This window comes from Anas acuta, chromosome 30 (genome assembly GCF_963932015.1).
Source record: "Anas acuta chromosome 30, bAnaAcu1.1, whole genome shotgun sequence".
Classification (NCBI taxonomy): Eukaryota; Metazoa; Chordata; class Aves; order Anseriformes; family Anatidae; genus Anas; species Anas acuta.
Genome location: NC_089008.1, coordinates 862,234 through 876,386, shown reverse-complemented (window position 1 = coordinate 876,386; position 14,153 = coordinate 862,234). Strand labels below are relative to the sequence as shown.

At 49.2% G+C, this 14,153-nt stretch overlaps 2 protein-coding genes across 32 annotated transcripts in view; one reads left to right on the top strand and one right to left on the bottom strand.

Annotated features, from left to right (window-relative positions):
• The window catches only part of LOC137846083 (uncharacterized), a 229,167-nt gene that overhangs the window by 16,092 nt on the left and 198,922 nt on the right, over positions 1-14,153 (top strand). For 17 of the 28 annotated variants that reach the window (XM_068663707.1, XM_068663711.1, XM_068663712.1 and 14 more), the window contains 14 exons: positions 158-214; positions 491-547; positions 1,023-1,085; positions 1,746-1,802; positions 2,082-2,138; positions 3,853-3,975; positions 5,005-5,061; positions 5,338-5,394; positions 5,870-5,932; positions 6,593-6,649; positions 6,929-6,985; positions 8,700-8,822; positions 10,369-10,524; positions 12,879-13,034. In XM_068663707.1, the coding sequence (XP_068519808.1) occupies positions 158-214; positions 491-547; positions 1,023-1,085; positions 1,746-1,802; positions 2,082-2,138; positions 3,853-3,975; positions 5,005-5,061; positions 5,338-5,394; positions 5,870-5,932; positions 6,593-6,649; positions 6,929-6,985; positions 8,700-8,822; positions 10,369-10,524; positions 12,879-13,034 (1,140 nt within the window). The remainder of the gene's footprint in view (positions 1-157; positions 215-490; positions 548-1,022; positions 1,086-1,745; positions 1,803-2,081; positions 2,139-3,852; positions 3,976-5,004; positions 5,062-5,337; positions 5,395-5,869; positions 5,933-6,592; positions 6,650-6,928; positions 6,986-8,699; positions 8,823-10,368; positions 10,525-12,878; positions 13,035-14,153) is intronic. The other 11 variants (XM_068663709.1, XM_068663714.1, XM_068663710.1 and 8 more) reach the window with 11 other exon arrangements.
• The window catches only part of LOC137846090 (E3 ubiquitin-protein ligase TRIM39-like), a 284,383-nt gene that overhangs the window by 165,397 nt on the left and 104,833 nt on the right, over positions 1-14,153 (bottom strand). The gene's annotated exons all lie outside the window — the stretch shown is intronic.

Here is a 14,153-nt window from a genome sequence, read left to right as displayed (position 1 = left end):
GTGCTCCTATCACGCCCTTCGTTCACGATGTTTTTTGTGCTGCCTACATGATGTGTTCTTTCCCAAAAGCTGTGCGTATCATTTCCTCTACTTCCTTAGGGAACGGTCATTTCTAAATTTCCTCTTTTCTGTCTTTTCAAATGAATACAATGCCCAGGACACAAGGAAACATCTTTGACGGTCCAAGACCTTGGAATGGATTTTGAGCCTTCAGGTAAGTATGCCGGATCCCCTTCCTCTTGCCCGCAGTCTTCCTTGGGAACATCCCGGCTGGGATGGATGACTGCAGAGAGAACTGCACCCGTGTGGGCTCTTCTCCTGTGAGCAACTTACCCACAGATGATCTTTCAGTCCACAGCAGAAGGACTTTGGGAAGGGATGTTTTATTTTTTTCCCAAAAAACTGTGCATATCATTTCATGTGTTTCCTTAGGGAAAGGTCTTTGCTAAATTTCCTCTTTTCTGTCTGTTCATTCTAAAATTCTGTCCAGGAGACAAGAAAATGTCTCAGAGCTTTCAAGGCCTTAGGATGAAATTTGAGTCTTCAAGTAAGTATGCCGGATCCCATTCCTCTTGCCCGCGGTCTTCCTTGGGAACATCCCGGGTGGGATGGATGACTGCAGAGAGAAATGCACCCATGTGGGCGCTACTCCTCTGAGCAACTTACCCAAAGAAGATCTTCCAGTCCACAACAGAAGTCTTGGACTCTGGGAAGGGATTAATTTGATCCTAGGGCCACACCTCTTTAAGGTTAAGCACGTCCTTCTACAGCAGAGTGTATTGTTGTGTTTGGGAGAGGAAGACTTTCAAACAATGGGCTCAGAGGAAGATGATGCTGATGGGGGACGTGAGGGGGGAGGGTGTTAACAGGTCATTGTGAGATTTCCCTCCACTGCTGTATGGTAAGGAGGACTGTCTCAACCCTTTGTGGAACTTCCCTGTGACGACGAGGGCAAGGCACCAGGCCAGGTCTTCCTCTGCTAAGGGAAGCAATGGAATATTTTCACCCTACACTCTTTGCAGGTACTAGCTCTGCAGCTCCTCAGCTGGCAGTCCCAGGCAGAAGAACGAAAACTCCCCATGCCGGTGAGAGCCTGTCCTCGTGCATTCTGTCTGGTGGCAAAGGCAGGCAGAGAGGCTAGGAGCAGTGCTCTTGTCTTGGGATGAATTAGAAGATCATTGCTGGGTCCATTCCTGTGCCTCCCAGAGTCCCATCCTTTCTCAGAGCCCCACATGTGGCTCCACAGTTTATTCTTCAGAGCTGGGAAGGTGTCCAGTGCAGCCAGCTTTCTCAGAAGCAGCATCTTCATAAGGGCTTGTCCCGAGATTTCCACCTCTCTGGCTACACTTTGAGAGAGGTGGTGTCTCCCCTGTGCAATGCAGACAGTTCTACCTTGGTGGGCACACAGGGCTCGGGCATCCTCAGCCCATCCCAAATGTGTTTTTCCACATGCTGCTATTTCTGGGCAGGTAGCTGTTGTGGGACATGCAAATAGGTGGAACCTGTGGAGGTCTGTCATGCCTAAGGGAGCACCCTGGTATCATGAAACTGCTGCTCTTAGAAAGAGCTGGCAACTGCATTATACTCTCCCTGAGTAGCCAGTCCCTTCTTCCTCTAGACATAAACTCTCTTTTTCCCCCAGATTTTTCCCAAAAAGCTGTGCATATCATTTCTTCTACTTCCTTAGGAGAAGGTCTTTGCTAAATTTCCTCTTTTCTGTCTTTTCAAATGAATACAATGCCCAGGACACAAGGAAACATCTTTGACGGTCCAAGACCTTGGAATGGATTTTGAGCCTTCAGGTAAGTATGCCGGATCCCCTTCCTCTTGCCCGCGGTCTTCCTTGGGAACATCCCGGGTGGGATGGATGACTGCAGAGAGAACTGCACCCGTGTGGGCTCTTCTCCTGTGAGCAACTTACCCACAGAAGATCTTCCAGTCCACAGCAGATGGCTTACACTTTGGGAAGGGATGTGTTTTTTTCCCCCAAATACTGTGCATATCATTTTGTGTGTTTCCTTAGGGAAAGGTCTTTGCTAAAATTCCTCTTTTCTGTCTTTTCATTTAAATATCCTGTCCAGGAGGCAAGAAAATGTCTCCGAGCGTTCAAGAAACGAGGATGAATTTTGTGCCTTCAAGTAAGTACGCAGGATCCCATTCCTCTTGCTCATGGTCCTCCTTGGGAGAATCTTGGATTGGAGAGAAGTGACCCCCTGTGGAGGTCGACTCCACTGAGCAAGCTTCAACAGAACCCTTCCACATCAGACCAGAAGGCATGGCCTTCAGGAAAGATGGATTTGTTCCCAGGGCCACACCTCTTTAACATCAGGCATGTCCTTCTCCATCAGAGAGCATTGCTGTTGTTGGGAGCAGAAGGCTTTCAAACAATGGGCTCAAAGGAAGATGCTGCTGATGGGGGAGGAGGTGAAGGGGTGAACAGGTCATTGTTAGATTTCCCTCCAGTGCTGTACGGTAAGGGTGGACATTCATACCTACAGTGCTGTATAGTAAGCACTGGATATTCTTCACCTCAACTCTCTTGCGGGTGGCAGCTTTGCAGCTCCTCAGCTGGAAGTGCCAGGTGGAAATAAGACAACTCCCCATGCACATAGGAGCCTGGCTTCATGCATGCTGTCTGGAGGCAACAGGAAGTGGAGGGGCTGGGACAAGTGCTCTTGTCTTGGGATGAATTAGAAGGGCAGTGTTGGGTCAGTTCCTCTCCCTCCTAGGGTCCCATCTTACCTCGTGGGGCTCCACAGCCTATTCTTCAGAGCTGGGAAGGTGTCGTCCAGTACATTGAACTTTCTCAGAAAAGATATCTTCATAAGGGCTTCTCAAGACATTTCCACCTCTTTGGCTACACTCTGGGAGAGGTCACGTCTCCCCTGTCCAATGCAAATAGCACCAGCTCTGTGGGCACACAGGGCTCGGGCATCCTCAGCCCCCTCCTGGCTGTATTTTTGCACTTGCTGCTCCTTCTTGGCTGGCAGCTGGTGTGAGGTACTGCCAGATACGTGGGACCTGTGGAGGTCTGTCATGCTAAAGATCGACCTCAGCCTTGGGAAACCGTTGACTTGGAAAGAGTACAGTAAGCCTTCCCTATCAGCTGTTCCGAGCACACAACTGCATCCCCCCTTGGTGTTCAGCTTCCTGTGGGCATGAGTCAGGAATGACCATGAACCTGGAGAACACCCATGGGAGGATGACAGACCCTCAGAGAAGGACTACCCGTGAAAAAGGAACACCAAAGGCAAGGAAGAGCTCTAGCTCCTGAAGGCATAACAGGTGAAAGACAAGTGTCAGATATTCCTGGACACCAGCAGAAGCTGTCTAACAATGGGTGAATTATTTGGTAGCCTTGGCACAGATACCTGGTGATTCTGACTTCTTCTCTTTGTTTCTTTCACCGTCCCACATTACGTGCCTCCCAAAGGCCTGGAATAATTTCCTTATTGTACGCTGCAAACCCATGCAGATCTCTTGGGCAGCATGTGGTGTCTTTAAGAAGGCTGTCTATAATAACACTCTGCAAGCTAAGCCAGCCGTCAGACCAGCTGCCAGACTGCACTGAATCCCATCCTCCCTGGCACAGAGGGCAAGTTTTTTCCTGCCTTTGTCCTCCCCACGAGACCTGCGTCCAAAGTCACACTCTTAGCTCAAGGAGGACCTAGTATTACTGAGACCTGCGTCCTCACGCATGGCCGTTGCTTTTGCTTGAAAACACTTGTTAGTTTGCCTGGTGTTTTTTTGTTTATTTGTTTCTTTTCATTCCTTGTAGTTTCACACCGCGGACAGGAGATGCTTCTGGCTGTGGATAAGGGTTTACCTAGGTTCTATGCTTTCTTTTTTCAGGCGTCACCCTCAAAGGAGAACAATCCTTCCACCAAGGAAGACAAATGCATTCCCATGAGGGAGAACAGGAGCACTACTCCAAGCTGACCAAGGGGGAAGGAAATCCAGAAAGTCTGCAAAGAGGTAACCAGGAGTGACAGAGTACCCATCTCTACAACGCTGAGTCCTCACCCTGACAGTAGCCCTGCTCCTTATGTCAGGGCTACTTGCCATCTCCACAGAGATTTCTTTGCAGTCTACAAGGGGAGGGAAGGGTCGGTAGGGGACGCGGGGAGGGGAAGTCCCCTTCTCTCAGTTCTGCAGGTCCTATTTTCCTCTTCCCATACTAACTGTAGCTGGAACAATGTGCTACCACCTCCGCCACACACGACCAAGCACAAACACAAGCACAAGCACACAGACACAAAAAGTGTCATGCGTTGGAGAATTCCTCAGTTTCCTTTCATTTGCAATTGGGATTAACACTGGCCCAGCTCCCAGATGCCTGTGGGCTTGCCCCACTGCAGCAGGGCTGGAGATGCACACCTGACCTCTCCTGTCTTGGAAGAGTTCAGAACCCACTCAACAGAAGCCCAGACACATCTGCTCGGACCTCAGGGTAGACCCTGGATTCAGCAGCAGACACTGCTAGAGACTTTCCAAGTTCTCTCTTCCCACGCTGAACAGCTATGTCACTTGGTGAAAAAGGCAAAAACCTAAGTCCCAATCCAAGGCTGGACAAATGCAACAAACTCCTCCAGAACCTTCCAGGGCATGAAGGCGAGTTGCCTTTTACCTGCTGAGCGGAGACGGGAGAAAGCAAAGCAATCCCTATGTGGCTTGGGAGGAGTGGAAGGGTCAGAATGTGCTCCCTGAAACCTTCCCAGCAAAGACCATGGGATGCTGCACTTGGGCTGTGAGGCAGTTCATACGGGTTCTGGGGCAGTTTAGACAGCCTCGTGGCCCTGAGAGCATGAGTAGGGCTCCGCAGCAGGATACATCGGTGCAAACCTACAGTGCTCCTATCACGCCCTTCGTTCACGATGTTTTTTGTGCTGCCTACATGATGTGTTCTTTCCCAAAAGCTGTGCGTATCATTTCCTCTACTTCCTTAGGGAACGGTCATTTCTAAATTTCCTCTTTTCTGTCTTTTCAAATGAATACAATGCCCAGGACACAAGGAAACATCTTTGACGGTCCAAGACCTTGGAATGGATTTTGAGCCTTCAGGTAAGTATGCCGGATCCCCTTCCTCTTGCCCGCAGTCTTCCTTGGGAACATCCCGGCTGGGATGGATGACTGCAGAGAGAACTGCACCCGTGTGGGCTCTTCTCCTGTGAGCAACTTACCCACAGATGATCTTTCAGTCCACAGCAGAAGGACTTTGGGAAGGGATGTTTTATTTTTTTCCCAAAAAACTGTGCATATCATTTCATGTGTTTCCTTAGGGAAAGGTCTTTGCTAAATTTCCTCTTTTCTGTCTGTTCATTCTAAAATTCTGTCCAGGAGACAAGAAAATGTCTCAGAGCTTTCAAGGCCTTAGGATGAAATTTGAGTCTTCAAGTAAGTATGCCGGATCCCATTCCTCTTGCCCGCGGTCTTCCTTGGGAACATCCCGGGTGGGATGGATGACTGCAGAGAGAAATGCACCCATGTGGGCGCTACTCCTCTGAGCAACTTACCCAAAGAAGATCTTCCAGTCCACAACAGAAGTCTTGGACTCTGGGAAGGGATTAATTTGATCCTAGGGCCACACCTCTTTAAGGTTAAGCACGTCCTTCTACAGCAGAGTGTATTGTTGTGTTTGGGAGAGGAAGACTTTCAAACAATGGGCTCAGAGGAAGATGATGCTGATGGGGGACGTGAGGGGGGAGGGTGTTAACAGGTCATTGTGAGATTTCCCTCCACTGCTGTATGGTAAGGAGGACTGTCTCAACCCTTTGTGGAACTTCCCTGTGACGACGAGGGCAAGGCACCAGGCCAGGTCTTCCTCTGCTAAGGGAAGCAATGGAATATTTTCACCCTACACTCTTTGCAGGTACTAGCTCTGCAGCTCCTCAGCTGGCAGTCCCAGGCAGAAGAACGAAAACTCCCCATGCCGGTGAGAGCCTGTCCTCGTGCATTCTGTCTGGTGGCAAAGGCAGGCAGAGAGGCTAGGAGCAGTGCTCTTGTCTTGGGATGAATTAGAAGATCATTGCTGGGTCCATTCCTGTGCCTCCCAGAGTCCCATCCTTTCTCAGAGCCCCACATGTGGCTCCACAGTTTATTCTTCAGAGCTGGGAAGGTGTCCAGTGCAGCCAGCTTTCTCAGAAGCAGCATCTTCATAAGGGCTTGTCCCGAGATTTCCACCTCTCTGGCTACACTTTGAGAGAGGTGGTGTCTCCCCTGTGCAATGCAGACAGTTCTACCTTGGTGGGCACACAGGGCTCGGGCATCCTCAGCCCATCCCAAATGTGTTTTTCCACATGCTGCTATTTCTGGGCAGGTAGCTGTTGTGGGACATGCAAATAGGTGGAACCTGTGGAGGTCTGTCATGCCTAAGGGAGCACCCTGGTATCATGAAACTGCTGCTCTTAGAAAGAGCTGGCAACTGCATTATACTCTCCCTGAGTAGCCAGTCCCTTCTTCCTCTAGACATAAACTCTCTTTTTCCCCCAGATTTTTCCCAAAAAGCTGTGCATATCATTTCTTCTACTTCCTTAGGAGAAGGTCTTTGCTAAATTTCCTCTTTTCTGTCTTTTCAAATGAATACAATGCCCAGGACACAAGGAAACATCTTTGACGGTCCAAGACCTTGGAATGGATTTTGAGCCTTCAGGTAAGTATGCCGGATCCCCTTCCTCTTGCCCGCGGTCTTCCTTGGGAACATCCCGGGTGGGATGGATGACTGCAGAGAGAACTGCACCCGTGTGGGCTCTTCTCCTGTGAGCAACTTACCCACAGAAGATCTTCCAGTCCACAGCAGATGGCTTACACTTTGGGAAGGGATGTGTTTTTTTCCCCCAAATACTGTGCATATCATTTTGTGTGTTTCCTTAGGGAAAGGTCTTTGCTAAAATTCCTCTTTTCTGTCTTTTCATTTAAATATCCTGTCCAGGAGGCAAGAAAATGTCTCCGAGCGTTCAAGAAACGAGGATGAATTTTGTGCCTTCAAGTAAGTACGCAGGATCCCATTCCTCTTGCTCATGGTCCTCCTTGGGAGAATCTTGGATTGGAGAGAAGTGACCCCCTGTGGAGGTCGACTCCACTGAGCAAGCTTCAACAGAACCCTTCCACATCAGACCAGAAGGCATGGCCTTCAGGAAAGATGGATTTGTTCCCAGGGCCACACCTCCTTAACATCAGGCATGTCCTTCTCCATCAGAGAGCATTGCTGTTGTTGGGAGCAGAAGGCTTTCAAACAATGGGCTCAAAGGAAGATGCTGCTGATGGGGGAGGAGGTGAAGGGGTGAACAGGTCATTGTTAGATTTCCCTCCAGTGCTGTACGGTAAGGGTGGACATTCATACCTACAGTGCTGTATAGTAAGCACTGGATATTCTTCACCTCAACTCTCTTGCGGGTGGCAGCTTTGCAGCTCCTCAGCTGGAAGTGCCAGGTGGAAATAAGACAACTCCCCATGCACATAGGAGCCTGGCTTCATGCATGCTGTCTGGAGGCAACAGGAAGTGGAGGGGCTGGGACAAGTGCTCTTGTCTTGGGATGAATTAGAAGGGCAGTGTTGGGTCAGTTCCTCTCCCTCCTAGGGTCCCATCTTACCTCGTGGGGCTCCACAGCCTATTCTTCAGAGCTGGGAAGGTGTCGTCCAGTACATTGAACTTTCTCAGAAAAGATATCTTCATAAGGGCTTCTCAAGACATTTCCACCTCTTTGGCTACACTCTGGGAGAGGTCACGTCTCCCCTGTCCAATGCAAATAGCACCAGCTCTGTGGGCACACAGGGCTCGGGCATCCTCAGCCCCCTCCTGGCTGTATTTTTGCACTTGCTGCTCCTTCTTGGCTGGCAGCTGGTGTGAGGTACTGCCAGATACGTGGGACCTGTGGAGGTCTGTCATGCTAAAGATCGACCTCAGCCTTGGGAAACCGTTGACTTGGAAAGAGTACAGTAAGCCTTCCCTATCAGCTGTTCCGAGCACACAACTGCATCCCCCCTTGGTGTTCAGCTTCCTGTGGGCATGAGTCAGGAATGACCATGAACCTGGAGAACACCCATGGGAGGATGACAGACCCTCAGAGAAGGACTACCCGTGAAAAAGGAACACCAAAGGCAAGGAAGAGCTCTAGCTCCTGAAGGCATAACAGGTGAAAGACAAGTGTCAGATATTCCTGGACACCAGCAGAAGCTGTCTAACAATGGGTGAATTATTTGGTAGCCTTGGCACAGATACCTGGTGATTCTGACTTCTTCTCTTTGTTTCTTTCACCGTCCCACATTACGTGCCTCCCAAAGGCCTGGAATAATTTCCTTATTGTACGCTGCAAACCCATGCAGATCTCTTGGGCAGCATGTGGTGTCTTTAAGAAGGCTGTCTATAATAACACTCTGCAAGCTAAGCCAGCCGTCAGACCAGCTGCCAGACTGCACTGAATCCCATCCTCCCTGGCACAGAGGGCAAGTTTTTTCCTGCCTTTGTCCTCCCCACGAGACCTGCGTCCAAAGTCACACTCTTAGCTCAAGGAGGACCTAGTATTACTGAGACCTGCGTCCTCACGCATGGCCGTTGCTTTTGCTTGAAAACACTTGTTAGTTTGCCTGGTGTTTTTTTGTTTATTTGTTTCTTTTCATTCCTTGTAGTTTCACACCGCGGACAGGAGATGCTTCTGGCTGTGGATAAGGGTTTACCTAGGTTCTATGCTTTCTTTTTTCAGGCGTCACCCTCAAAGGAGAACAATCCTTCCACCAAGGAAGACAAATGCATTCCCATGAGGGAGAACAGGAGCACTACTCCAAGCTGACCAAGGGGGAAGGAAATCCAGAAAGTCTGCAAAGAGGTAACCAGGAGTGACAGAGTACCCATCTCTACAACGCTGAGTCCTCACCCTGACAGTAGCCCTGCTCCTTATGTCAGGGCTACTTGCCATCTCCACAGAGATTTCTTTGCAGTCTACAAGGGGAGGGAAGGGTCGGTAGGGGACGCGGGGAGGGGAAGTCCCCTTCTCTCAGTTCTGCAGGTCCTATTTTCCTCTTCCCATACTAACTGTAGCTGGAACAATGTGCTACCACCTCCGCCACACACGACCAAGCACAAACACAAGCACAAGCACACAGACACAAAAAGTGTCATGCGTTGGAGAATTCCTCAGTTTCCTTTCATTTGCAATTGGGATTAACACTGGCCCAGCTCCCAGATGCCTGTGGGCTTGCCCCACTGCAGCAGGGCTGGAGATGCACACCTGACCTCTCCTGTCTTGGAAGAGTTCAGAACCCACTCAACAGAAGCCCAGACACATCTGCTCGGACCTCAGGGTAGACCCTGGATTCAGCAGCAGACACTGCTAGAGACTTTCCAAGTTCTCTCTTCCCACGCTGAACAGCTATGTCACTTGGTGAAAAAGGCAAAAACCTAAGTCCCAATCTAAGGCTGGACAAATGCAACAAACTCCTCCAGAACCTTCCAGGGCATGAAGGCGAGTTGCCTTTTACCTGTTGAGCGGAGACGGGAGAAAGCAGAGCAATCTCTTCTCTTTGTCTTCAGAAGGTCTTTGTGTTGAGAAGGTCTTTGTCAATACCTTAGGATGAATTTTGAGCCTTCAGGTAAGTATGCAGGATCCCATTCCTCTTGCCCGCGGTCTTCCTTGTGAACATCCCGGGTGGGATGGATGGCTGCAGAGAGAACTGCACCCGTGTGGGCTCTTCTCCTGTGATCAACTTACCCACAGAAGATATTCCAGTCTACAGCAGAATGCTTAGTCTCTGGGATGGGATTAATTTGATCCTAGGGCCACACCACTTTAACTTCAGGCACGTCCTTCTACAGCAGAGTGTATTGCTGCGTTTGGGAGAGGAAGAGTGAATTCTTTTAGGCCCCGTCATTCTGGTGTCAATCCATTCAAACCAATGTAAGGGAGAAGAAAGCATCTTCTGTGCTCTGTAAATTTCTAACCAATACCTATATGACCATTAGGAGACGGACAGTTCACTGCTGAAGTTACCATGAGTAACTAAAAGCCTTGGAGAGATACCTCCAAGAGAGAAAAAAGAGAGACCTTGAAGCAATGTCTTTGGCAAGCTCTACTACTCTTCTTTTGATAAGTAGGGCCCAACTAGACCTTTTGTGAATTCTGTCCTCTCCATACAATATTTCCTTCAAAAGAATTTCCTTCAAAATTCCCTGGAGAGAACTGAAAGAAAAGACTGTTCCAAAAGTATTATGTAGATATCAGTCCATTATGGAACATCAAAAAGAAAAGTACATATATGTTTTCCATCTTGTGTTTTTCTCAAAACACACATTCACATTATTGAGAGAAGGGCTAACATAACAGGAAGAAATGTCAGTTTCCCTTTCGGCCTTTTTTTTTTTTTTTTTTTTTGTAGGAAGAAATGTGGAGATAGACATCACAAGGGGCCAAGAATCCTCATGGCAAGAGATGGAGAGGATCATGGATCAGAAGATGGCTGTTTTGCAGAACCAACTGGAAGTTTCACAGAATGCCTACAGAGAAGAGCTGATTTCATTGGAAAGCAAACTAGGTGAGCAGGGTTGTCCACAAGGATGACTCCATCCCTCTTGGGGTTAAACACCCATGGGCAGCTAAACACTACACAGCCACTCACACCCTTTCCTCCAACTGGATGGGGGAGAGATGTGGAGAGGTCAAAGTGTGTAAACCCTTGGATTGAGATAGAGACATTTAAGAGGTAAAGCAAAAGCTGCAAGCCCAAGCAAAGCCAAATGGCACCAGTATAGGCACCAGTATAGGCTGGGGACTGACCTGTTGGAGAGCAACATTTGGGAAAGGGATGTGGTGGTCCTGGTGGACAGCGGAATGACCATGAGGCAGCACTGTGCCGTTGTGGCCAAGAAGTCCAGTGGCATCCTGGGGTGTATCAGAAGGGCTGTGGTTAGTAGGCTGAGGGATGTTCTCCTCCCCCTCTACTCTGCCCTTGTGAGACCACATCTGGACTACGGCATCCAGTTCTGGGCCCCTCAGCTCAAGAACGACAGGGAACTGCTTGAGAGACTCTTGTGTAGAGCCATGAGGATGATTAAGGGATGATTTCATTATGAGGAAAGGCTGAGGGAGATGGGTCTCTTTAGCTTGGAAAAGAGGAGGCTGAGGGGAGACCTTATTAATGTTTATAAATATGCAAGGGGGAAGTGTCAGGAGGATGGAGCCAGGCTGTTCTCGGTGACATCCACTGATAGGACAAGGGGCAGCGAGTGCAATCTGGAACAAAAGAGGTTCCTCTTATATATGAAATGAAACTTTTTCACAGTGAGGGTGACAAAACACTGGAACAGGCTTCCCAACGGAGTTGTGCAGTCTCCTTCTCCGCAGACATTCAAAACTCGCATTGATGGGTTCCTGTGGAACCCGATGCAGGTGTTCCTGCTCCTGCAGGCGGATTGGACTAGATGACCTTTCAGGGTCCCTTCCAATCCCTAGCATTCTGTGACTATGTGATTCTGTAAAAATACGGAAGTCATTCACTGCTTCTGATTGGCAGGCAGAGGTGCAGCCATTTCCAGGAAAGCAGGGATGCGTCACGCATAACATCTCCTGGGGAAGATCAATGCCATCACTATGAATGTCTCCCCTTCCTCCTTTATCTAAGCTTCTATTGCTTAGCATGGTGTTCTAATGAAGGGAGTATACCTTGGACCAGTTGGGGTCATCAACATGGCTGGTTCTGACATTGTGGGCATCCCCTACTGCCTCACTGGCAGAGAGTGATGAAACGAAGAGGGACCCGTGGCTGTGTGGAAGCACTCCTCAGAATAACTAAGACATCCACAGATTGTCTATACGACTTTCCTCACAAATCCAAAAGGCGGCATCATGCCAGCTCCAATGAAAATAAAAAAAAAATTACAAAAATAATAAAAAAAAAGACTCCATCCTGGCCAAAAGCAGGACACTTCCTTGAAGGCAAACGGTGCTTTGGCATGACACCATCTTGTGAGCTAGTCTCCGGCATTTCCTCCATGGAAGGGGACATGGAAGGGGACTCCTCCAAGAGGAGGGCAGCCCATTCCCAGGGAGAGGGCCTGGTGTCCCTTTCCACTGAGAGAGCTCCACGCCAAGGTGGCAGCTGCAGGTGCTAAGGGCGTTTCTTCTCTCCCTCCTCTTGGAAGACATTTGGTTTGATAGTCTCCATCCACGATGGCTGAATGTGGAAAAGGTTACTGCTAGGTCCCAAGGAACATCCACCTCCAGGTCCCAATACTGTCTCTCCATTTTGTCACTCAGAGTGCTTGTCCACAAACAGTCAAGTCTTCCACAGCCCACAGATCCTGCCTGGAGAGATGGAGTGAGTAATTCCTGCTCTCCAGCCTGTCCAGCAGGACTTCAGGCAGGATCATGGAGCCTATGCTCCTTCTCCATCCCCCTGGAACTCAGTCTATCCAAACCAATGAGAGGGAGGTGGAAGCATCTTCTCAGTTCTGTCCCCTTCCATCCAGAGCCCGCATACCATGCACCACAGGGAAGGAGTCACTTACAGGGGGCAACGACCGTGAGAGGCTGTAAGCCCTAGGTGAAGACCTAAGGGAAGGGAACTGCAGTCCAGGCCTTCCGTAAGCCCTACTTCACTTCCAGGAGCTAAGGCATGCTCACTCCTGCCTTGTGTGCATTCCCTCTTCCCAACATCATCTTGCCATCCACAGTGTCCCTTTCCTGTAAAAAAAAAAAAAATAATAATCTCAAGAATGACACCTTCTGAGGTACGATGTACTCCAGAGATAAGTCCACCATGAACCTGAAATCAGAATAGCATGTTCTCTAACATTTCTAGGAGGAAACACCCTCCTCCATTGGAAAGACAAGGAACCACTTCCCAGGATTCAATGTCATTTTCCCATTGGCTCCTCTCTTTCTGTGCAGAAAGGACTGTGGACATAAAGACCACAAGGGCCCTTGAATCCACTCAGCAAGAGGCCGAGAAGATCCTGAGTGAGAAGGTGGCTGTGTTGCAGAACCAACTGGAAGTTTCACAGAATGCCTACAGAGAAGAGCTGATTTCATTGGAAAGCAAACTAGGTGAGCAGGGTTGTCCACAAGGATGACTCCATCCCTCTTGGGGTTAAACATCCATGGGCAGCTAAACACTACACAGCCACTCACACCCTTTCCTCCAACTGGATGGGGGAGAGATGTGGAGAGGTCAAAGTGTGTAAACCCTTGGATTGAGATAGAGACATTTAAGAGGTAAAGCAAAAGCTGCAAGCCCAAGCAAAGCCAAATGGCACCAGTATAGGCACCAGTATAGGCTGGGGACTGACCTGTTGGAGAGCAACATTTGGGAAAGGGATGTGGTGGTCCTGGTGGACAGCGGAATGACCATGAGGCAGCACTGTGCCGTTGTGGCCAAGAAGTCCAGTGGCATCCTGGGGTGTATCAGAAGGGCTGTGGTTAGTAGGCTGAGGGATGTTCTCCTCCCCCTCTACTCTGCCCTTGTGAGACCACATCTGGACTACGGCATCCAGTTCTGGGCCCCTCAGCTCAAGAACGACAGGGAACTGCTTGAGAGACTCTTGTGTAGAGCCATGAGGATGATTAAGGGATGATTTCATTACGAGGAAAGGCTGAGGGAGATGGGTCTCTTTAGCTTGGAAAAGAGGAGGCTGAGGGGAGACCTTATTAATGTTTATAAATATGCAAGGGGGAAGTGTCAGGAGGATGGAGCCAGGCTGTTCTCGGTGACATCCACTGATAGGACAAGGGGCAGCGAGTGCAATCTGGAACAAAAGAGGTTCCTCTTATATATGAAATGAAACTTTTTCACAGTGAGGGTGACAAAACACTGGAACAGGCTTCCCAACGGAGTTGTGCAGTCTCCTTCTCCGCAGACATTCAAAACTCGCATTGATGGGTTCCTGTGGAACCCGATGCAGGTGTTCCTGCTCCTGCAGGCGGATTGGACTAGATGACCTTTCAGGGTCCCTTCCAATCCCTAGCATTCTGTGACTATGTGATTCTGTAAAAATACGGAAGTCATTCACTGCTTCTGATTGGCAGGCAGAGGTGCAGCCATTTCCAGGAAAGCAGGGATGCGTCACGCATAACATCTCCTGGGGAAGATCAATGCCATCACTATGAATGTCTCCCCTTCCTCCTTTATCTAAGCTTCTATTGCTTAGCATGGTGTTATAATGAAGG